The sequence below is a fragment of the Saccoglossus kowalevskii genome, chromosome 7 (assembly GCF_978046115.1).
Source record: "Saccoglossus kowalevskii chromosome 7, keSacKowa6.1, whole genome shotgun sequence".
NCBI classification, from domain to species: Eukaryota; Metazoa; Hemichordata; class Enteropneusta; family Harrimaniidae; genus Saccoglossus; species Saccoglossus kowalevskii.
Genome location: NC_140647.1, coordinates 23,905,361 through 23,931,479, shown reverse-complemented (window position 1 = coordinate 23,931,479; position 26,119 = coordinate 23,905,361). Strand labels below are relative to the sequence as shown.

Here is a 26,119-nt window from a genome sequence, read left to right as displayed (position 1 = left end):
AGACTTCTTGTTAAAAACCGCAAGTCCAATTGCTTTGATATTACATATCTAGGTATTACAGGTAGACCTCTCAGATTTGTTCATTTCATGATATCTTCAATTCTTTAATTTTAATTTTAATGAATATTTTTGTCTTTTTTGGGTAAAAAGTGATATTTTAGACTTCTTGTTAAAAACCGCAAGTCTGAATGCTTTGATACTATACATATAGCTACCTCAGGTAGACCTTACTCAGATTTGTTTATTTCGTGATGATATTTTCAATTCTCTAATTTTAATATTTAAAATTTGTTGTCATTTTTCGTAAAAAGTGACATTTTCAAATTTTTGTTGAAAACAGCAAGTCTGACTGTTTTGATAGTATGCATATTGTTCATTTTCTAATGATATCTTCAGTTCTTAATTGAAGTGTGCATTGCTAACAGTGGAGCTATCTCAGCCGATACATTTTGACATATATCTTAAATTCACACAGTCTGATTGTGTTTGAACTCAATTTAAGCTGGTACCCATTTTGTTTGACCAAAATTGTCAACTTTTGACTTTTTTGCACAAGTTGCTTATATCTAAATTCTTGCTGCCTGGTCAGGTTCAAACTTTAGTATACAGACAATTGTATTCTAGAACATCAATAATAGTTAATATGTGTCACGACCTTGTCTAAAATGGTGACTGGCAGCTATTTTGTTTTTGCTTTTAGGCTGATTTGTTTTAACTTTATATTATGGTTTTATATGTTGGGTTGCTGATGTATGTCATGTTGTTGTTTTTTGCATTTTTTGACTCAAAATGGCTGACTGGCAGCAACTTTGTTTGATAGTTTTGCATATCTGAAGGCATTTCTTAAACATGATTTGACCAAAAAGGAGCATATAAATGCTGACATTTCATTTGTCATATATTTAAGTACAAGAACAGAAGGGCCTGTGATAATCTCAATGGCTTGTTCTTGTTTTTTTTTAATTTGCAGATAATTAGAACAGTTTATTTCTCCAAGTTCAAAATAAAAATCATTTAACTTTTTGCGGCACTGTTCTTGTATAACGCAGAATCTTGTAAAAGTACTGAAAATCATCTACTGTAGAATACTTTATTTTCGCTTGGAATTTATTTTCGCTGAAGAGATGATTCCGTGAAAATAAAATCTAGCAAATATACTTGTTTCCTATATTTCACATTAAACTCAACAAAATTCAGTGAAAATAAATTCCATGCAAAAAGCCTTTTCAGCGAAAATTAATTCCAGCGAAAATAAAGTATTCCACAGTATCTAATGGATCAAGCTTTTGAGAGGTTTCAATGGATATATAACTCATACTTGTTCCTGTTTGCTCTCGTGTTACAGAACAAAACCCCACACATCTTTGTTTTTCCCAGTATACAAATAACCAAAGGAGTACCTTACACTGCAGATCAGTATATTGTTACACACTTGTCTTGTATATTACCATTTTAAGACAACAGAAGATTTCTAGTTCGGAAGGTACATAATGGGTCAGGTATAATATCCTAAATTTGAAACGCTTCACGCGAAAAGATACAGCAATACCATCGCTGTTGTGTCAATCAGGACGAAGACTGAATAATTTATTCCTATAATTTAATTTTTATAAGTATGATTTCCATCTTTGCATCCTTTTAACTGATAAAACATCGGGGGTCGTTTCAGCACTTAGAGAATGAAACTCATTGTTTATTGGACTACACTGATCAAAGGCTGGCATGAGAAGTTTGCTTGGTACATCAACGTGTTCTTTCCTCAATAGATATATGCTTTCGCTGCATCACATGATTCTGTATTACTCGAGGTAAGTGTGTGGACATCTCATTAAACTAAGGTGTGTAGAACTTTATTTTAGTTCTTTTACTCAGAACATTGTGATACCATACTTGCATATATTCTTGAGGAATTTTTTTCTGTTTTTAGTATTTTTGGTAAAAAAAATTTTTCTTACAATACTGAAAGGCAGCCCCTTAAGCTTCACCATACAGGCAACTGTGAGGTTATTCATATTCAAATTTTCATCAGAATATTTACATGAACCTAAATCCAGAAAGTAAAAATTTACACTTTTGAATAAGTTGCATATAAAATGTAAATCGCACAATTGAAACATCTGTGAATATAACTAGAGGTGTGTTATGTGCATTATAAGTGAAAAAATATGAATGACATCTGCTATTTTTGCATGTATTTCCTTCATTAACACGTTTAGTTCAGATCAGTAAATATGGAATGAAAAGGCAATGCCCCGCATATTAAGGTAACAATGATGTGTTTATTCCCTCCAAATGTGCAAAACATGAAGATGTGTTCTGGTTCTTTGGCATCTCCCCCAAATTCTGTAAGTACGGAACTGAGTGTCATTTACCTATTATCAATACTTTCTATAAGATTATTCTACTGGTATATGTCACTGCGAGTTTATCACTCCAGAGGTCAGAACTCTTATCAGACTACCTGGCATAATATAATGTGAACATTCTTGTGTGTTTTTTTTTAGGTAAAGGGCAAGGTAACTTTGTCCTATGACTATGAAAATTTCTACTTTTTGGTGTAATTTTAAAAATTTAGCTGAAAATTACGTACGGGCTATTTAAAATTAGCCAGTTCTAAATCACATTTTCTCAAGTCATTGGTTTTTCTCTTGATAATTGATTCAGATAAAAAGTGGACTAACTAGAGTAATTTCCATGGAAACGTGAAGTTTCATTATAAAGTGAAGTGGTGAGCATTTTTTTTTTATGAAACTGGATCAAATTTTGTACTACATCGATTGAAATCATGAACACTGATTTTTTGTCAGATAATGAAAAGGGCAGATTTAGATAACCTCTAGGTGTATCTTATTTTCAATACTAACACTCCACAACCTTTTATGTTCATAAGTTTTGAAATCAACACGGAAATTATACCGTAATAGTAAAATGCATAAAAATGATGTGCCAATTGCTGGTACTGCTCTGTCAAAACAGTGTTTATAAATTTTTAGCCTGCTGTCGACAAAGTCGTTACAGCGGAGCTGTTCATATTACTGATTGTCCGTCGTCGTTGTCGCCGTCCATCGTCGTCAACTTTACAATTTCAACTTCTTCTTCAAAACCGCAAGTCTGAATGTTTTCTAATTTGATATGCAAGTACTTTGGATGATTCTTTCTCAGATTTGTTCATTTCATGTAAAAATCTCAAATTCTCTATTTTTGATGTATATTTTTGTCATTTTTGGTAAAAAGTGATATTTTTGATTTCTCGTTAAAAACCACAAGTTCGATTGCTTTGATATTACATATATAGATACTACATGTAGAACTCTCTCAGATTTGTTCATCCTGATCTTTGATTCAAGGGTTGGTTGAATAATAGGTACTGGGCGACATATGTGCGATATAGGACCATGCAATGTAAAAAAAAACATTTTGCATAAACGTAAATTTTGTAAACGTGAATACCACTGTAGCACGTTAGGTCCAAGGTTTTGCTCATTCTCTTAAGGACTCGATGACAAAGTTTTTTCATTTTTTTCCCCCGTATTATACAATACCACAACAACAAGATTTATACATTCGTAAATATTGCTTTCAAAAGCATGCATTAAAAGATGAACTTTGATCCAGAAACAGAAATGGAAAACAAGCATTTCCTCATTGTAATGTATGTGGCTGACGTATCGCTTTACCTTGATCACTTTTTGAGAGGCCCCGAAACATGATTTTTTTCATATCTGGTAATCATCTTGGGGGAAATTTTGATAAAAAACATTTCACAACTCAAATTCAGAAAAAATAGATCCCCTGCTTTATTCTTGTACAAATAGACTATTCTGAAAATACATGTGCTTCATTATTCAGTTCCTTGTCTTCAAAACTGATACATAAGTACTAATTAGAGTGATTACCCTCTGCGTAATGACCATTCCTCTTGTCGCTAATTGGACATTGTACATGGTCTACTTTTATACAGATGAATTTAATGACCTAGTAGCGTTATTGTTCTAGTTTTACCAGCAACAGGGCTTACCACAGTGTTTGTAGCTGTGGAGATATCCAATGTACAAGCTATACTGTCGTTATCTAAAAAAAATAAAGCATATTATAATAATTATAATTATATGTATGATAAAAACAGAGCTTGAACTAATGGAAGCATCAAAGGCAGTAACAAAAAATATTACTTTGTTACCCAATGAGTTTGCCTTGGGACCCTTTGATATTCATCGTTATTACTATGTGCTACAAAGCAATTATAAATTTGGGGTTGAAAATGGGTGACCACTCAACTCTGAAGTCTAATCCCTTAATAAAGACTCGCTGTAATGCATAATTTGAAGTATGGAGTTTGTTAGTGTAAAATAATTAATTTTCACTGAAGGAATGATTTCAGTGAAAATAAAATTCAGCAAATATATCTTTTTTCCTGTGTTTTACATTCAACTCCAAGCAAAACACTCAAAATATCTATTCAATGAAAATTAATCCCAGCTAAAATAAAGCATTTCACAGTACTGTAGGTAATCAGATGATTATATTTGTTATCACTGTGCAAAAAAAAATGATATGTTTCAATTTCAGAATGCAGAATATTTTAAAGCATGGCAATTCTATAAATTTCTATGAATGAAATGTTCCATCAAATAATCGACAGAGTTTTTTTTTTTTAACAACGATTCATACACAGAACAGATCTATAGGTTTTCGCAGTATAAAAGACACTTCTTTTCAACATTGAGAGTCATCTTTTTCACAATTAGTTATAAGATTTATAAGCTTCCTTGTCAGGGTCATGCAGAACTTATTTTTTTTTATGTTGAGTTTTGACATGAGACTTTAATCAAAATGTAGAGCATGACACTCAATTCAAACCAAAATGTAGATTTAAGACTTGCCATTTTATATGAAATGTATTTTTAAACTCATAGTTGCTGTCGACATAGGAAGTAAAGTAAGCAAATAACACCGAATAAACGGCAAGGTAAAGACTATGTCTAATTATAGTAAATACGTACTGCGTGCGTGACTCGAACCGGCGCTCGCGTACGGCACCTAATCGCCTAGCTTCACGCCACTACACGTCTTCCCCTCGGCCACCGGGCATCCCCAAAAAAGGATGCTTAATAACCGAGCTTATTACGTGCAGAGAACGTGAAACCCGTCCACGCGATACGCGCCACACAGCATGGCCAGAATGCGGCAAAGGCCTTCAGATCTGGCTGTAGTAGGATGGTGAAAGTAACGGTACAGCATTTTAACAGTGAATAAGTACTGAGAAATAATTTTTAAACTCATAGTTGCTGTCGACATAGGAAGTAAAGTAAGCAAATAACACCGAATAAACGGCAAGGTAAAGACTATGTCTAATTATAGTAAATACGTACTGCGTGCGTGACTCGAACCGGCGCTCGCGTACGGCACCTAATCGCCTAGCTTCACGCCACTACACGTCTTCCCCTCGGCCACCGGGCATCCCCAAAAAAGGATGCTTAATAACCGAGCTTATTACGTGCAGAGAACGTGAAACCCGTCCACGCGATACGCGCCACACAGCATGGCCAGAATGCGGCAAAGGCCTTCAGATCTGGCTGTAGTAGGATGGTGAAAGTAACGGTACAGCATTTTAACAGTGAATAAGTACTGAGAAATAATTTTTAAACTCATAGTTGCTGTCGACATAGGAAGTAAAGTAAGCAAATAACACCGAATAAACGGCAAGGTAAAGACTATGTCTAATTATAGTAAATACGTACTGCGTGCGTGACTCGAACCGGCGCTCGCGTACGGCACCTAATCGCCTAGCTTCACGCCACTACACGTCTTCCCCTCGGCCACCGGGCATCCCCAAAAAAGGATGCTTAATAACCGAGCTTATTACGTGCAGAGAACGTGAAACCCGTCCACGCGATACGCGCCACACAGCATGGCCAGAATGCGGCAAAGGCCTTCAGATCTGGCTGTAGTAGGATGGTGAAAGTAACGGTACAGCATTTTAACAGTGAATAAGTACTGAGAAATAATTTTTAAACTCATAGTTGCTGTCGACATAGGAAGTAAAGTAAGCAAATAACACCGAATAAACGGCAAGGTAAAGACTATGTCTAATTATAGTAAATACGTACTGCGTGCGTGACTCGAACCGGCGCTCGCGTACGGCACCTAATCGCCTAGCTTCACGCCACTACACGTCTTCCCCTCGGCCACCGGGCATCCCCAAAAAAGGATGCTTAATAACCGAGCTTATTACGTGCAGAGAACGTGAAACCCGTCCACGCGATACGCGCCACACAGCATGGCCAGAATGCGGCAAAGGCCTTCAGATCTGGCTGTAGTAGGATGGTGAAAGTAACGGTACAGCATTTTAACAGTGAATAAGTACTGAGAAATAATTTTTAAACTCATAGTTGCTGTCGACATAGGAAGTAAAGTAAGCAAATAACACCGAATAAACGGCAAGGTAAAGACTATGTCTAATTATAGTAAATACGTACTGCGTGCGTGACTCGAACCGGCGCTCGCGTACGGCACCTAATCGCCTAGCTTCACGCCACTACACGTCTTCCCCTCGGCCACCGGGCATCCCCAAAAAAGGATGCTTAATAACCGAGCTTATTACGTGCAGAGAACGTGAAACCCGTCCACGCGATACGCGCCACACAGCATGGCCAGAATGCGGCAAAGGCCTTCAGATCTGGCTGTAGTAGGATGGTGAAAGTAACGGTACAGCATTTTAACAGTGAATAAGTACTGAGAAATAATTTTTAAACTCATAGTTGCTGTCGACATAGGAAGTAAAGTAAGCAAATAACACCGAATAAACGGCAAGGTAAAGACTATGTCTAATTATAGTAAATACGTACTGCGTGCGTGACTCGAACCGGCGCTCGCGTACGGCACCTAATCGCCTAGCTTCACGCCACTACACGTCTTCCCCTCGGCCACCGGGCATCCCCAAAAAAGGATGCTTAATAACCGAGCTTATTACGTGCAGAGAACGTGAAACCCGTCCACGCGATACGCGCCACACAGCATGGCCAGAATGCGGCAAAGGCCTTCAGATCTGGCTGTAGTAGGATGGTGAAAGTAACGGTACAGCATTTTAACAGTGAATAAGTACTGAGAAATAATTTTTAAACTCATAGTTGCTGTCGACATAGGAAGTAAAGTAAGCAAATAACACCGAATAAACGGCAAGGTAAAGACTATGTCTAATTATAGTAAATACGTACTGCGTGCGTGACTCGAACCGGCGCTCGCGTACGGCACCTAATCGCCTAGCTTCACGCCACTACACGTCTTCCCCTCGGCCACCGGGCATCCCCAAAAAAGGATGCTTAATAACCGAGCTTATTACGTGCAGAGAACGTGAAACCCGTCCACGCGATACGCGCCACACAGCATGGCCAGAATGCGGCAAAGGCCTTCAGATCTGGCTGTAGTAGGATGGTGAAAGTAACGGTACAGCATTTTAACAGTGAATAAGTACTGAGAAATAATTTTTAAACTCATAGTTGCTGTCGACATAGGAAGTAAAGTAAGCAAATAACACCGAATAAACGGCAAGGTAAAGACTATGTCTAATTATAGTAAATACGTACTGCGTGCGTGACTCGAACCGGCGCTCGCGTACGGCACCTAATCGCCTAGCTTCACGCCACTACACGTCTTCCCCTCGGCCACCGGGCATCCCCAAAAAAAGGATGCTTAATAACCGAGCTTATTACGTGCAGAGAACGTGAAACCCGTCCACGCGATACGCGCCACACAGCATGGCCAGAATGCGGCAAAGGCCTTCAGATCTGGCTGTAGTAGGATGGTGAAAGTAACGGTACAGCATTTTAACAGTGAATAAGTACTGAGAAATAATTTTTAAACTCATAGTTGCTGTCGACATAGGAAGTAAAGTAAGCAAATAACACCGAATAAACGGCAAGGTAAAGACTATGTCTAATTATAGTAAATACGTACTGCGTGCGTGACTCGAACCGGCGCTCGCGTACGGCACCTAATCGCCTAGCTTCACGCCACTACACGTCTTCCCCTCGGCCACCGGGCATCCCCAAAAAAGGATGCTTAATAACCGAGCTTATTACGTGCAGAGAACGTGAAACCCGTCCACGCGATACGCGCCACACAGCATGGCCAGAATGCGGCAAAGGCCTTCAGATCTGGCTGTAGTAGGATGGTGAAAGTAACGGTACAGCATTTTAACAGTGAATAAGTACTGAGAAATAATTTTTAAACTCATAGTTGCTGTCGACATAGGAAGTAAAGTAAGCAAATAACACCGAATAAACGGCAAGGTAAAGACTATGTCTAATTATAGTAAATACGTACTGCGTGCGTGACTCGAACCGGCGCTCGCGTACGGCACCTAATCGCCTAGCTTCACGCCACTACACGTCTTCCCCTCGGCCACCGGGCATCCCCAAAAAAGGATGCTTAATAACCGAGCTTATTACGTGCAGAGAACGTGAAACCCGTCCACGCGATACGCGCCACACAGCATGGCCAGAATGCGGCAAAGGCCTTCAGATCTGGCTGTAGTAGGATGGTGAAAGTAACGGTACAGCATTTTAACAGTGAATAAGTACTGAGAAATAATTTTTAAACTCATAGTTGCTGTCGACATAGGAAGTAAAGTAAGCAAATAACACCGAATAAACGGCAAGGTAAAGACTATGTCTAATTATAGTAAATACGTACTGCGTGCGTGACTCGCAGTACGTATTCTGGCCATGCTGTGTGGCGCGTATCGCGTGGACGGGTTTCACGTTCTCTGCACGTAATAAGCTCGGTTATTAAGCATCCTTTTTTGGGGATGCCCGGTGGCCGAGGGGAAGACGTGTAGTGGCGTGAAGCTAGGCGATTAGGTGCCGTACGCGAGCGCCGGTTCGAGTCACGCACGCAGTACGTATTTACTATAATTAGACATAGTCTTTACCTTGCCGTTTATTCGGTGTTATTTGCTTACTTTACTTCCTATGTCGACAGCAACTATGAGTTTAAAAATTATTTCTCAGTACTTATTCACTGTTAAAATGCTGTACCGTTACTTTCACCATCCTACTACAGCCAGATCTGAAGGCCTTTGCCGCATTCTGGCCATGCTGTGTGGCGCGTATCGCGTGGACGGGTTTCACGTTCTCTGCACGTAATAAGCTCGGTTATTAAGCATCCTTTTTTGGGGATGCCCGGTGGCCGAGGGGAAGACGTGTAGTGGCGTGAAGCTAGGCGATTAGGTGCCGTACGCGAGCGCCGGTTCGAGTCACGCACGCAGTACGTATTTACTATAATTAGACATAGTCTTTACCTTGCCGTTTATTCGGTGTTATTTGCTTACTTTACTTCCTATGTCGACAGCAACTATGAGTTTAAAAATTATTTCTCAGTACTTATTCACTGTTAAAATGCTGTACCGTTACTTTCACCATCCTACTACAGCCAGATCTGAAGGCCTTTGCCGCATTCTGGCCATGCTGTGTGGCGCGTATCGCGTGGACGGGTTTCACGTTCTCTGCACGTAATAAGCTCGGTTATTAAGCATCCTTTTTTGGGGATGCCCGGTGGCCGAGGGGAAGACGTGTAGTGGCGTGAAGCTAGGCGATTAGGTGCCGTACGCGAGCGCCGGTTCGAGTCACGCACGCAGTACGTATTTACTATAATTAGACATAGTCTTTACCTTGCCGTTTATTCGGTGTTATTTGCTTACTTTACTTCCTATGTCGACAGCAACTATGAGTTTAAAAATTATTTCTCAGTACTTATTCACTGTTAAAATGCTGTACCGTTACTTTCACCATCCTACTACAGCCAGATCTGAAGGCCTTTGCCGCATTCTGGCCATGCTGTGTGGCGCGTATCGCGTGGACGGGTTTCACGTTCTCTGCACGTAATAAGCTCGGTTATTAAGCATCCTTTTTTGGGGATGCCCGGTGGCCGAGGGGAAGACGTGTAGTGGCGTGAAGCTAGGCGATTAGGTGCCGTACGCGAGCGCCGGTTCGAGTCACGCACGCAGTACGTATTTACTATAATTAGACATAGTCTTTACCTTGCCGTTTATTCGGTGTTATTTGCTTACTTTACTTCCTATGTCGACAGCAACTATGAGTTTAAAAATTATTTCTCAGTACTTATTCACTGTTAAAATGCTGTACCGTTACTTTCACCATCCTACTACAGCCAGATCTGAAGGCCTTTGCCGCATTCTGGCCATGCTGTGTGGCGCGTATCGCGTGGACGGGTTTCACGTTCTCTGCACGTAATAAGCTCGGTTATTAAGCATCCTTTTTTGGGGATGCCCGGTGGCCGAGGGGAAGACGTGTAGTGGCGTGAAGCTAGGCGATTAGGTGCCGTACGCGAGCGCCGGTTCGAGTCACGCACGCAGTACGTATTTACTATAATTAGACATAGTCTTTACCTTGCCGTTTATTCGGTGTTATTTGCTTACTTTACTTCCTATGTCGACAGCAACTATGAGTTTAAAAATTATTTCTCAGTACTTATTCACTGTTAAAATGCTGTACCGTTACTTTCACCATCCTACTACAGCCAGATCTGAAGGCCTTTGCCGCATTCTGGCCATGCTGTGTGGCGCGTATCGCGTGGACGGGTTTCACGTTCTCTGCACGTAATAAGCTCGGTTATTAAGCATCCTTTTTTGGGGATGCCCGGTGGCCGAGGGGAAGACGTGTAGTGGCGTGAAGCTAGGCGATTAGGTGCCGTACGCGAGCGCCGGTTCGAGTCACGCACGCAGTACGTATTTACTATAATTAGACATAGTCTTTACCTTGCCGTTTATTCGGTGTTATTTGCTTACTTTACTTCCTATGTCGACAGCAACTATGAGTTTAAAAATTATTTCTCAGTACTTATTCACTGTTAAAATGCTGTACCGTTACTTTCACCATCCTACTACAGCCAGATCTGAAGGCCTTTGCCGCATTCTGGCCATGCTGTGTGGCGCGTATCGCGTGGACGGGTTTCACGTTCTCTGCACGTAATAAGCTCGGTTATTAAGCATCCTTTTTTGGGGATGCCCGGTGGCCGAGGGGAAGACGTGTAGTGGCGTGAAGCTAGGCGATTAGGTGCCGTACGCGAGCGCCGGTTCGAGTCACGCACGCAGTACGTATTTACTATAATTAGACATAGTCTTTACCTTGCCGTTTATTCGGTGTTATTTGCTTACTTTACTTCCTATGTCGACAGCAACTATGAGTTTAAAAATTATTTCTCAGTACTTATTCACTGTTAAAATGCTGTACCGTTACTTTCACCATCCTACTACAGCCAGATCTGAAGGCCTTTGCCGCATTCTGGCCATGCTGTGTGGCGCGTATCGCGTGGACGGGTTTCACGTTCTCTGCACGTAATAAGCTCGGTTATTAAGCATCCTTTTTTGGGGATGCCCGGTGGCCGAGGGGAAGACGTGTAGTGGCGTGAAGCTAGGCGATTAGGTGCCGTACGCGAGCGCCGGTTCGAGTCACGCACGCAGTACGTATTTACTATAATTAGACATAGTCTTTACCTTGCCGTTTATTCGGTGTTATTTGCTTACTTTACTTCCTATGTCGACAGCAACTATGAGTTTAAAAATTATTTCTCAGTACTTATTCACTGTTAAAATGCTGTACCGTTACTTTCACCATCCTACTACAGCCAGATCTGAAGGCCTTTGCCGCATTCTGGCCATGCTGTGTGGCGCGTATCGCGTGGACGGGTTTCACGTTCTCTGCACGTAATAAGCTCGGTTATTAAGCATCCTTTTTTGGGGATGCCCGGTGGCCGAGGGGAAGACGTGTAGTGGCGTGAAGCTAGGCGATTAGGTGCCGTACGCGAGCGCCGGTTCGAGTCACGCACGCAGTACGTATTTACTATAATTAGACATAGTCTTTACCTTGCCGTTTATTCGGTGTTATTTGCTTACTTTACTTCCTATGTCGACAGCAACTATGAGTTTAAAAATTATTTCTCAGTACTTATTCACTGTTAAAATGCTGTACCGTTACTTTCACCATCCTACTACAGCCAGATCTGAAGGCCTTTGCCGCATTCTGGCCATGCTGTGTGGCGCGTATCGCGTGGACGGGTTTCACGTTCTCTGCACGTAATAAGCTCGGTTATTAAGCATCCTTTTTTGGGGATGCCCGGTGGCCGAGGGGAAGACGTGTAGTGGCGTGAAGCTAGGCGATTAGGTGCCGTACGCGAGCGCCGGTTCGAGTCACGCACGCAGTACGTATTTACTATAATTAGACATAGTCTTTACCTTGCCGTTTATTCGGTGTTATTTGCTTACTTTACTTCCTATGTCGACAGCAACTATGAGTTTAAAAATTATTTCTCAGTACTTATTCACTGTTAAAATGCTGTACCGTTACTTTCACCATCCTACTACAGCCAGATCTGAAGGCCTTTGCCGCATTCTGGCCATGCTGTGTGGCGCGTATCGCGTGGACGGGTTTCACGTTCTCTGCACGTAATAAGCTCGGTTATTAAGCATCCTTTTTTGGGGATGCCCGGTGGCCGAGGGGAAGACGTGTAGTGGCGTGAAGCTAGGCGATTAGGTGCCGTACGCGAGCGCCGGTTCGAGTCACGCACGCAGTACGTATTTACTATAATTAGACATAGTCTTTACCTTGCCGTTTATTCGGTGTTATTTGCTTACTTTACTTCCTATGTCGACAGCAACTATGAGTTTAAAAATTATTTCTCAGTACTTATTCACTGTTAAAATGCTGTACCGTTACTTTCACCATCCTACTACAGCCAGATCTGAAGGCCTTTGCCGCATTCTGGCCATGCTGTGTGGCGCGTATCGCGTGGACGGGTTTCACGTTCTCTGCACGTAATAAGCTCGGTTATTAAGCATCCTTTTTTGGGGATGCCCGGTGGCCGAGGGGAAGACGTGTAGTGGCGTGAAGCTAGGCGATTAGGTGCCGTACGCGAGCGCCGGTTCGAGTCACGCACGCAGTACGTATTTACTATAATTAGACATAGTCTTTACCTTGCCGTTTATTCGGTGTTATTTGCTTACTTTACTTCCTATGTCGACAGCAACTATGAGTTTAAAAATTATTTCTCAGTACTTATTCACTGTTAAAATGCTGTACCGTTACTTTCACCATCCTACTACAGCCAGATCTGAAGGCCTTTGCCGCATTCTGGCCATGCTGTGTGGCGCGTATCGCGTGGACGGGTTTCACGTTCTCTGCACGTAATAAGCTCGGTTATTAAGCATCCTTTTTTGGGGATGCCCGGTGGCCGAGGGGAAGACGTGTAGTGGCGTGAAGCTAGGCGATTAGGTGCCGTACGCGAGCGCCGGTTCGAGTCACGCACGCAGTACGTATTTACTATAATTAGACATAGTCTTTACCTTGCCGTTTATTCGGTGTTATTTGCTTACTTTACTTCCTATGTCGACAGCAACTATGAGTTTAAAAATTATTTCTCAGTACTTATTCACTGTTAAAATGCTGTACCGTTACTTTCACCATCCTACTACAGCCAGATCTGAAGGCCTTTGCCGCATTCTGGCCATGCTGTGTGGCGCGTATCGCGTGGACGGGTTTCACGTTCTCTGCACGTAATAAGCTCGGTTATTAAGCATCCTTTTTTGGGGATGCCCGGTGGCCGAGGGGAAGACGTGTAGTGGCGTGAAGCTAGGCGATTAGGTGCCGTACGCGAGCGCCGGTTCGAGTCACGCACGCAGTACGTATTTACTATAATTAGACATAGTCTTTACCTTGCCGTTTATTCGGTGTTATTTGCTTACTTTACTTCCTATGTCGACAGCAACTATGAGTTTAAAAATTATTTCTCAGTACTTATTCACTGTTAAAATGCTGTACCGTTACTTTCACCATCCTACTACAGCCAGATCTGAAGGCCTTTGCCGCATTCTGGCCATGCTGTGTGGCGCGTATCGCGTGGACGGGTTTCACGTTCTCTGCACGTAATAAGCTCGGTTATTAAGCATCCTTTTTTGGGGATGCCCGGTGGCCGAGGGGAAGACGTGTAGTGGCGTGAAGCTAGGCGATTAGGTGCCGTACGCGAGCGCCGGTTCGAGTCACGCACGCAGTACGTATTTACTATAATTAGACATAGTCTTTACCTTGCCGTTTATTCGGTGTTATATGAAATGTAGCAGTTTACTTTAGACAAAATATAGAATTCATTCATTTTACTCATTTTTACTCATTTTAAAAACTATCTGGGAGCCCACTCCCATCTGCATCTGAGTAAATATTGATATTATATAATTAGAAGTACTTGGTAACTATGCTGCTTATTTTTAAAGTTTCACAACACAAATAAAATCAACTACTAAATGATTATAGTAGTTTCAAACTACAAATAATTTACCATTAACTGTGTATTCTTGAGAATTTGGTTTGGTATTGTGTTTTGATAGAAACAATATAATATTGAATGTATAATGATAAAATTGATTAAAATAATTTGACATTTTATCGCGTTTTCATTATTTTATTATATTTTTTTTATATTGTTTTTTTTTCATCTGTCATGTACTGTTGATAAGTACGATAGATAAATAATGGAATAAAAAATACCTTTTGCTATCATTCTGTAAGTGAATCTCCCATTTGTGTGACTTGGTGTTGAAGGCATTGATCTTTTTAATAATGGTATTTTAATAAATCTTATTTCTGGTACTGAGCAAGATTCAACTGTTTCTTTGTATCTCCTCCATCTGCTCTCGTAATCAATCTTCATACTATTCTGAGATATTAAAAAAAATGCAAAACAAAAAATGTCATTTGAGTTGAGTTTATACCATAATTAGCTCTTAGAAGCTCATATACAATAACAAATTACATTTGTTTATATGAAATATTTATAAATGATTAAAAATTTCAAATGGTGATTGAAAACAACCAATCGCAAGTCTTAGCGAATGAATACCAATCGTTTCAAACTCCTAGGCGGTTGGTTAACCATTACACCCCCCACCCCCTCCCCGTTGACACTGGCTCGCTTTCACAATTTAAAAGTTCTGTGCCAAACGAAAATGGTAGTACTTGTAATTGCATTCTTTTAGCAAATTTTCAATGAACGAATTATTGTCATTTCAAGATTGTCAAACAAATTTGATGAGATCTATTTTTTGCGTTCATGGCAGTAAACCGACCAATAATTGAAGGGATCTCACAAAGTGTCGTGTGTGGTGGATGTTACTAAGTGGTTTCTTCAGCCAATCAAAGCATCTTCTTTGAATTTAGATGAAGCACGAGAATTTCAAGGTAAATGTTTTATAAATATTTCTAAATCATAAACAAATCATACCTTCTTGAAACCTGGTGTATACTTAATCATTAAAGTGATGGAGTCGTTTTCTGTGTATGTGGAAAACGGCCATAGCATGTTGTTGTTTACAAACAAACATCTAGCACGTTGTTATCGCCACTTAAGACTTAAGATTCAATTTTCACATGTTCGCAGGTGACATCCCTCCGCCTTAAATTATTACTTATTTTGACCGTATACCACTTTTGTAATTTATGTGAGTACATGGTCATGCACCTCTAATAAAACAAATATGGTATACAATACAAATCATTCTTTTTCCTTCCTTTCAAAGATTTTTGTATATCAATTAAAGTTGTAAGATAGGTTTTGAAAGCATGGTCACATTGAAACCAAACCAAATTCACGTTATTATTAAATTTTGAAATTAATTAAATTTTTCAAGTCTCAAATTTTGGAATAAGATTGCAGTGAAAACCAACTTGTTTTGAAAAGACTGACTGTGATAGATAACCCTATAGCTGTTTGTTATAAAACACTAAATGTAACAATTTTAGGTTGCTTACCTCATGTGAGTGTTTCCTATGTAATGCTGGTTTGCCAGTCAATGTTATCGATCTAACTCCCTGAAAAGTATCTAAACAAAATATTTGAGCTTTGGGCAGATTAGCACCAGCAGAAGAGCAGCCATGTCTACTTTTTCTCTCTCTAAACCTAGCATAGGTGTATAATTCCCTGAAAAAACATTACAAGAGTATAGTAAATTTATAAGTAGTTTCCCCTGACTTTACAACTAACTTACTAGTATTTGTCTAAAAACTAACATACTGAAAATCAAGGGAATAAACATAATCTTTTGATTGGTCACCTAAATGCTTGATCTAAAAAGCATCATCATATTTGTAAGCATTATTATATATTCACGTACTTTCAGAATCTGAACCAAGTTCAGAATCTCAGCACATACATTAGCAATTGAGTTCTTGAAATGCTAGGGTGTACCTCCAGAGCTAGGAAAGGGTATGAAATCTATGTTCTAACCAATGAATTCCCTCGCGCTATTTAATTGTGGAAACAATACAATAAAAAATATGTATTCGCAATTCCTAAAAATGATTTCCATATATACACAGGTAATGATACATTTTGTCCTTATCAAAACAAAAAATGTTTCTCCATCTTGAAGTACAAAGGCTTTATTGTCATATATCTGGGCAAGTTTGTGAATGATATTTTAAATGATAACAAACTATCAATTTATTAATAATATTATTTATTCAATATATTTTAATTTATGTATTTATTTACTGCATGATTTTTGTGTCAAATAAAATATACTACACTATACATTGTTCTTGCACCTCCATACAAACTTGTCTTCATTTATTTAACTATCTAACACACACCTTATCTTCAGGATCATAAAACTAATTCTTACCTATACTGGTCTGCATACTGAGTAGCATGCCTGAAATGTTTAAACTGATATGATATTGGTACAGCAGGTAGTGGCTCCTGCCATTCAGTTTTGCTGCTACCCAGTCGTCTACTATCTTGACTGCTAGAACTACGTTGTTTGATTGTGACCATGTGGTTATCGTCAACGTACGGACTAGATGGTGGAGCGCTGGCATTACGTTTATAAGGCGTTGATTGGTAAGTGCTACAGTAATACTGGTAGATGTGGTGGTTATTTTTACACACCTCCCATAATGGAAAATTCTATTAAAAAATATACAGTATTAAAAAACAAAAATTAATAATGAAATTTGTTTTTTCTACTTTTTTGATATACATGTTATGAGGTTATCATGAGATAATATGAGGCTATTACTAAGTTATTACGCAGCTGAGGTCGATGCTACAGCGTACTGTCTGAGTGCATACTTGAGGTATCCTCGTAATAACCTCATTATTATACATCTTTTCCTTCCAATGATACATCAGGGAATGTCAAAATCCAAAAAGTTTAGAATAGAATCAGTGAACTTCTTTGTTTGCAATCCAGTCAAACCCTGGTGGCAGCCATGTTTGTTTTTATTATAATAGGACACTTACGTGCATAATCATTCCATATTTGGAATTTGAATTTCCTAATAATATGATAGGATGAAAATACCCTGTAAAATACGACAAAATTACGGCACGCTGTAACTTATGGCATTACGGTGACAGATGTATAATAATACATTATACACTCAGCTAATATTCTGTAATCCCAAACTGCCTGAGTGCATACTTTGCTGTATTCTTGTGATAACCTTAAAGAAATGGTAACTAAAAAACTTTTGCATTCATGCAGTGATTGGATTTCATTTCCAGCTTCTGCTTCCAATGAGAACAAAGGTATAAGTGTTATAATGTGATATCTGAATAACCTGGTACATTTTTAAAGTTTGAGACAGACTTTATAAATTGAAAATTGCAACAATACGTTTTGCAATGAACGCAGATGCATTTATTTATCTCTTAGTCCGGTCACTAATCATATGTGTCATATACTAGACTGCATAATAGCAATACACAGAATGCAACCAACTATAATAACACTGGAATGAAGTCAGCGCTCCAGTCATGCTTCCATTATACCCTAAGGAATGCCCTCAGGCACTCATATTTTAATAACTCGCTAAGGCCCAGAAAAAAAATCATGTTTATGGTTATATGTCACAGATTGTTTTTTTCTAAGAAAGTCATAATTTTAAAATAAGCTAAACTTTTATTTTAAAATCCAGATAAAAATCAGTGTTTTCTGTTGTTATACGCTCTGTATGTATATATATCTTTTACCTCCAAGTTTCTCTGCAATTGTAAATTTGTTAAAAATATCTTCTGAAATATGTCTGCCATTGTCAAATGTTGCTTGAAAGACTTGTTAGGGGGCTCCATGGTCCATGAACTCCTTTGTCTGGTTGTCCATTCCAGCTGTTGCCATGGTGACTGTTCCACATTTTCATCTGTGCATCTAAGAAGTCCTTCCTTTGATGAGGATTCAAAATTTCTTTTATATGCACAGGGAAGATCAGGTGCACTGAAGTTTACATGTATCATTTTTTCAAATTAACTGAAAATTAATAAACAAAATTGGAAAAATATATTGTTCATTCATACATCATTAATAGAAATCTCTTGAGTGCCTCTACAATATCAGATTTATTAAACAAGTGTAGTAATTTTTATTTATTCTGAGACTACAATAAATTTTATACTGGTGTGTGCGTGTGTGTGTGTGTGTGTGTGTGTGTGTGCGTGTGTGTGTGTGTGTGTGTGGGGGGGGTAATGAATTTGATACGTATTTGATATCCATTTCTTAGCTTTTAAAATGCAAACAAAGCAGTCTAGGAATAGTGATGGGGCAAACCTGCTCACTAATTCGCCAAATACTTTGGTTTTGACTAAAGAAGATGATCTTTAATTTGAATATTACACTTTATTGGGTTGCCATCAAATGCTAGTGATCTCTAATTAAAAATATTTTTAATAAATTTATGAGTTTTTTCACGGCTGAAGATTATGCAAAATTTGTTGTCATTGTCAAATCTGCAACCAACGTTGTCAGCAAATTGGTGAGCAATTTTGCTTAGTTGTCGCCATAATACTTCAGATATTTGCTGTCAAAACATGTTTATTTTTTGGAGCTGTATATGTTTACTGTGAGTTTCTGTGATGTATAGGTAATATTCTATAATTCTGGTGTCAAGTCACTTTGTGAGAAATGATTACTGGGCATAGGGGAAACATTAGTGTGGTCGTTTACAATCTCCATATGAGTACAAGTATGAATAGGTGTGGTCATCTACAGTTTTCACATTGATAGATGCATTAGTGCGGCCGTTTACAATCTCCATATGAGTACAAGTATGAATAGGTGTGGTCATCTACCGTTTCCACATTGATGGATGCATTAGTATGGCCGTTTACAATCTCCATATGAGTACAAGTATAAATAGGTGTGGTCATGTCTAGTTTCCACATTGATAGATGCATTAGTGTGGCCGTTTACAATCTCCATAGTACAAGTATGGATAGGTGTGGTCATGTATAGTTACCACCTAGATGGATGCATTAGTGTGGCCGTTTACAATCTCCATATGAGTACAAGTATAAATAGGTGTGGTCATGTCTAGTTTCCACATTGATAGATGCATTAGTGTGGCCGTTTACAATCTCCATAGTACAAGTATGGATAGGTGTGGTCATGTATAGTTTCCACATTGATGGATGCATTAGTGTGGCCGTTTACAATCTCCACATGAGTACAAGTATAAATAGGTGTGGTCATGTCTAGTTTCCACATTGATAGATGCATTAGTGTGGCCGTTTACAATCTCCATATGAATTAAAGTATAGAGCGATACATTGGTGTGTCTGTTTCCAAAATTTCAATTTATAAAATTGAACAGTATATATATATATATATATGGACAGTATATTTAATTATATTGTTCAAAAATGAGTGAACAGGACTAAGTGAGTCGTTCTTTATCTTCATCCCATCGAGCATACACATAGTTTTTACAATAATATAATTAGTATGTATTTTGACATTTCTGCATTATGGTTTCTCGGAATCCAATCTAAAATAAAAGGTCATATAGTGATGTCTTGTTTATCAAAATAGCATTCATATAATTTTCAGTAACTTGATATATTGAGTGACTTTTTTAGCTCCGCTGTCGACTTTGTCGAGCGGAGCTTATCATATGAGTGATTGTCCGGCGTCCGGCATCGTCCGGCGTCCGTGTCAATGTTTTACTTTTTCGACTTCTTCTTGAAAACTACAAGCCTGAATGCTTTGATACTTGGTGTATATGTACCTTGGGTGGACCTCTCTCAGATTTGTTCATTTCATGATCATATCTTCAATTCTCTAATTTTGGTGAATATTTTTGTCATTTTTGGTAAAAAGTGATATTTTCGACTTCTCGTTAAAAACGGCAAGTCCAATTACTTTGATATTACATATATAGGTACTACATGTGGATCTCTCTCAGATTTGTTCATTTTGTAATGATATCTTTAGTTCTCTAATTTTGGTTAATATTTTTGTCATTTTTAGTAAAAAGTGATATTTTCGACTTCTTGTTAAAAACCGCAAGTCCAATTGCTTTGATATTACATATATAGGTACTACATGTGGACCACTCTCAAATTTGTTCATTTTGTAATGATATCGTCAATTCTCTAATTTTGGTGAACTTTTTTGTCATTTTTGGTAAAAAGTGATATTTTCGACTTCTTGTTAAAAACCGCAAGTCCAATTGCTTTGATATTACATATATAGGTACTACATGTGGACCTCTTTCAGATTTGTTCATTTTGTGATGATTTCTCTAATTTTGGTGAATATTTTTGTCATTTTTGGTAAAAAGTGATATTTTCGACTTCTTGTTAAAAACCACAAGTCCAATTGCTTTGATATTATTACATATATAGGTACTACATGTGGACCTCTCTCAGATTTGTTCATTTTGTAATGATATCTTTAATTATCTAATTTTGGTGAATATTTTTGTCATTTTTGGTAAAAAGTGATATTTTCTTCTTGTTAAAAACCACAATCATTCATGGTGAAAAATGATATTTTTGAATTCTTGTTGAAAACAGCAAGTCCCATTGCATTGATACTATACGTATTGTTCATTTTCTAATGATATCTTCTGTTCTTTAATTGAAATGGGCATTGCTAACAGCGGAGCTATCTCAGCCGAGAGGCTGCTTGTTTACTTTTCTTAGAACATCATGAATAAAGTTGAGAGCAGGAACTTGAATAATAATATGCCTTCTGTATAAGTCTAGAAAACTAGACTAGAATTGTTAGTGGATGCTTAGAATTTAGTGTGGTGTTACTTTTGTGTGAATTCCAAAATAAAACAAAAACAGACTTCCATGTTAAAGGGCGGTGGTCGTCGCGACGCGTCCTGTTCGATATGGGACTCATAGCGACATAAACAATGCGTGTAAAATACATTGTTTATTTACATTCAACTCGAACACGCGCTGCGCAACAACCACCGCCCTTTAAATTTGAAAGCATTTGTTAATCCAAGCCTGTCTTGGATACCTACTTCATGAGTATTTTTTTATTTATTTTTTTTTTTTGAAAAAATCTGGAAAAATTAATCATAAACACTATAGTGCTGTTGGAGTTTCAGCCCTCAAGTGACTGTGCATCCAACCTATGAAAATGACAAATATTTTATCGTAAAATCTGTAAACAATAAATTGTTCAAGTATTAGTTAACAGTATGTGAAATTGTTTGGTTCACTGTCAATCTGCCTTTTGAGAAAACTGTAAAGTAATATGCATAAATAAATTATTGAAAACCCAATAAAAATATTGTCTATTTCTTCAATACATCTAGACATCAATAGGTTCCTTGTATAACACTATATATCTTTTTCTCAATCTTTGACACCAACATAGGAAACACTAGGACAAATGCCATTAAACAGACAAAACAAATATCTTTCTCAAATATGCAAAAAATAAAGAAAATGAAAATATTTTACTTTTGTGTAACTTCTATCTAAAGGGTAGCATACATTTGATAATATCCATAAAAAAGTGTTAGTCTAATGCATTGTTTATTTATATAAATTTTTGGCCATATAAAAATACATGTAGGCTAAAACAATCGTCATTTTTTGTTTCAATATACAGATTGTTGCATATTAAATTACTCGTATTAATGAACTTTTTTTTGACACCCAGTAAAATGAACAATTTTGGAACAACAAATGAAAAAAAGGAGAATTTGTGAAAGAGGTGTCCATTTTCGCATGTGGGCATGTTTCGGAATGGGTGGGCGTCTGGATCTCCTAGCCGCACACCCTGCCGAGCGTGTATCGTAAGTATGTTTGAGCGCAGTACCACGGACGCCCCGCCCCCTAACGACAACTTCACGGCAATATTGTAATATTACTTGATTTTGATCTCATGTTTTCGTTGGCGAACTTCACAGGTGTGACTTGATTGACGTTTCAAACGTAGAAATAATTACAACAATAAAGCTTGGAATAAAATTAAAAATTGCCTTACGGGTGTTCGAAGTACTGGTAAAAATACGCGAGTTTCCGACCGCAAATAACAGGACCGTAATGTTCACATTCTTCGAACTTGGCGACAACTGTATATAAAAGTCGTTTGTTTGCTTGTGATATGCACCCGGAACAGTTATCCTAGTAACTTTGAATAAGTTTCAACCATTCATGCAAATAAACGCAGCCAAAAACTTTTCTTTGCGTATTTTCGAACAAACGCCAAACTGTAAGCCAATCAGGGCGACGGTTCTGTTGACGTCAGCGTTATTATGTTAATGAGCAATATATGTAAATGAGACTGATTTTCATGCAGGAATTTATGAATATTAATCAGTTGACGAGATCGAGGCCGGTGAAGGTGGAGATTGTCTGCAACCAGGAAAGGCTCAATATGTCGGATAGGGAGAGTGGTGATGAACAGCCCCAGGCGCAAGGTATTACACGAAATTATCTAAATATTTGTATTGCATTTTATTCTGAAATATTTTATTTTTCTTCCCGCGAAATTTTTAAGAAAATCATTGAAATGCGATGGTGCTATGACATGATATGTGTTGCCGGGTTTAACTAGTTATACTCGACAGTACAGGTCAAGATGGCTGCATGCAATATTACAGTACCTTCCGAAAAATCGACGTAAAATAACGTTTCGCGCTAGTGTCAGTTCACGACTCTGTTTTAGGCACCTAAGTTAATTACATATATATCGCATATGACCATTGTTGCATCATTATTCTGGTGAATATACAAGTTTTGAGGAACGAATGCAATTGTAGCCGCTGAAATGACTAAATGTATTGATTTGTGGAAAATGGGGAGGGACCATTTAAACCGAGCTGAACCGGCATATAAAAAAAAAAAAACACGGTGAACTGTGCTATTGTCCGTGCACTGTGAAATGTAAGCATGTAATTTTGAATAAATATATCTATTATTAGAATAATATTACGTAGCAAACTGGACTTAAACTGCTTGTATGACCACGATTAAATGCGTGTTTAAGATTCATTCATCTTTGGTGTGGTGGTGTGCACTAGAGGTGAACAGCAATCAAAATATCATGCATGTGGCAAAGCATGCTATCGTATAAAATAATACTTATGAAGTCAAAATGCAATGAATTTCCAAATTGCTCACTATTCGACTGTCTGTTTTTATTTAGTCCATTGTATCTAGTACTGTTTAACTGTTCATTCGTGTATAGCTTTAGTATTATACAAATGTTGTAGCTCAATTAATTCATATGCAAACCAAATATCACACAATTGCATGATGTAATTATAATGTAATGCAAAATTAATCTTTTTGTTTTGCTAAGAAATAAAGCACACAGTGAAAATAGTAGGCATATCATTTTCACTGAAATAGCAACGAAATGTATTGCTGGGAAAAAAAAACAAGGCTATGCAATGATGTCGGAAAGCGAGTAACAGTCAGCCATTTTTTCTGCATGATTCTGACTTCCCTGCTATTTTGCATTTCATTCGCTGAATTGCTAGCTAAACCTTTATAGAACACAATAATTTTTAAAGACTGAAGATCTGATGAATAATTTATTTGGTGTTAGACTAAAATAAGAGTTGAGTGGGGGAGGGGTGGTATTTATTGCTATTTGGTATTTTGTTTATTGACAAGACAAGCTGTTGACTCTTGACTAATATACAACTTGTTTCATTTTGATAGCAGGCGTTCAGGAATTGGCTACAAAAACCCTCCATATTCAATCCAAGAGGTTTTATCTTGATGTCAAACAGAATTGGAGGGGAAGGTTCTTGAAAATCGCTGAGGTGAGTTTCCACATTGATTTCCTTTGTAAAATCACGTCTCTTTGGCATGATTTTGTGTGCTTTGAGTAACAAGACTCAAATTGTACGTTTGTATTGTTGTATCAATTTCAGCATAACTGATTTCTTTTCCTGTCCATTTGTGAGCTTTTCACTGACCCTATATTGATAAATATTAAATCAGGTACATTAGTTCCGACATCAGACTGTGTACAGATGTTTTCAACAGTACTGAGAACAAAAAAATAAAAATCTTTAAATGAATTAAATAGAAATATAATTTTACTGATAAATACTGGGGAGATTGAACAACAATTCTAAAATGAGATTTATACACCAGGTGACATTGATATTTCAATTGATCCCATGCTTATAACTGTGCCGTCAGCACATGCACGTGAAATCTGAGCGTAAAAGTCGGGAGACAATGGCGACACTCAATGTCTGGAACTGTCACCTGGCACAGGAATATAGTTAACAAAATACATAATGCTGCAAGTAAAAAAATAAAAACAATCTGGTTACTTCAAACCTTTCTCGGTATCCTTCAAATTTATAATTTCTTTTTCTTAGAAAACCTAGTCTTGTGGAATAAAACACAATTGTATTATTCTCGTTATGGTTATATAACATCCCCTGTTCATCAAAGATTTTAACAAATTAGAATTTGTAATCCTTTGGGAGGAAGGAAAATAATCCGAAAGGAGACTTGTTTTATGTCTGAATTATACCTTTGTCACTGATTCAGTGAAACTATGGGTGGTAGTAATGAATGATAGATAATGATTGTACTATTGGTTCGTGTGGCACTTTACGTTTTACTTTTATATAGATAACAAAATAAAATTGATATAATATGGAAAATCACAAATGCACATAGCATATTAGCATGTGTATGCTCATTAAATGGTGTCTGCAATTAAGATAACGAGTTTGATTGAGTACTGAAAAGTCAAATTAATGTTAATTTCGGAAATGTAATGAAAATGAACTTGGTGATACTGTTGTAACTATATAATTCTCACAATACGGTTATTAAAAAGACTTGGGATGTATTACTTCAGTTAAAAATACATTTATCATGTATATAAGTGTCAAAAAGATTTCTTTGATGAAATGTTTGCTTTTTGTCATAGTGACTGTTGGTGCTGACTGTTGTCTTCTATCCCAGTCATTAATTATGTAACAGTTTAATATTGAATATTGTGGTTCAAATTTCATCCGTCACATGACTATTAACATGACAATTGGAATGCATGATGCAAGATTTGAAATATTATACAATGGGTGGGGGTTTAATATTGTGGTCGCTGTGTTAAAACTCTATGACTCCACTAACGTATGGGTGAACAATAGGTGAGCTTTGTGTTAACATAGTGACTTGCACAAGAAGATGTAATTACTCACATGAGACCACAGGACAATGATAACATATGGAATGACAATTTTGTGAACTTTCTTAAACCATTGCAATACCATGCAGAACGTTGATAATGCACATGGAATACCAATTTTGTGGACACAGTGACTGTTATAACGGCAGAATGTCAATAACATGATAGAGCAATTATGTAGAGGCCTTGTAAAACAGTGATGCGTTCAAGACCACAGAACACTGTTTATGCAAGATCTAGAGCTATTGGGTAAATATATACACTTTATAACTGATGTCTAGGCACAAAATAACTGCATGCCACATTATCATGAACAGTTTAATAAATTTAAATCTGAGGAGAATACACTACTGCAGTCATGAATTATGGTTGATGACTCATCAGACGCTTGTCCTGATCTTGACAAGAGGGATTCCCTTGCTTATGAATGAATTCTGCAGTTCTAATAATATGAGTGAATTATAATCATCCCTATATTTTACATTGTACATGCTATCATGTATAAATTTGTATTTTTTTAATGTTTTTGTATCGATCTGTGTCTCTTTTTCCTTTTAAAAATACAAGCATATATTCATTGAAATTACGTGGCTGCATTATGCTATGTTGAGCTGTGTGTAGTACATGCTATATAAGTTTGGTTTT

At 37.8% G+C, this 26,119-nt stretch overlaps 2 protein-coding genes across 2 annotated transcripts in view; one reads left to right on the top strand and one right to left on the bottom strand.

The window, feature by feature from the left end:
• Positions 1-3,967: 3,967 nt before the first annotated feature.
• On the bottom strand, positions 3,968-18,303 carry LOC102807580 (uncharacterized). Its single transcript, XM_006821010.1, has 5 exons — positions 18,043-18,303; positions 16,691-16,974; positions 15,819-15,987; positions 14,559-14,727; positions 3,968-4,071 (listed from the first exon to the last, which is right to left on the bottom strand). Exons 1-5 carry the CDS (start codon positions 18,301-18,303, stop codon positions 3,968-3,970), a joined length of 987 nt encoding a protein of 328 aa, XP_006821073.1.
• A 4,331-nt stretch (positions 18,304-22,634) lies between these two features.
• LOC100371279 (transcriptional regulator protein Pur-beta-like) overlaps positions 22,635-26,119 on the top strand; it is a 29,968-nt gene continuing 26,483 nt past the window's right edge. The window contains exons 1-2 of the mRNA XM_085501334.1: positions 22,635-22,730; positions 23,980-24,083. Of these exons, the coding sequence (XP_085357460.1) occupies positions 22,688-22,730; positions 23,980-24,083 (147 nt within the window). The 5' untranslated portion in view covers positions 22,635-22,687. The remainder of the gene's footprint in view (positions 22,731-23,979; positions 24,084-26,119) is intronic.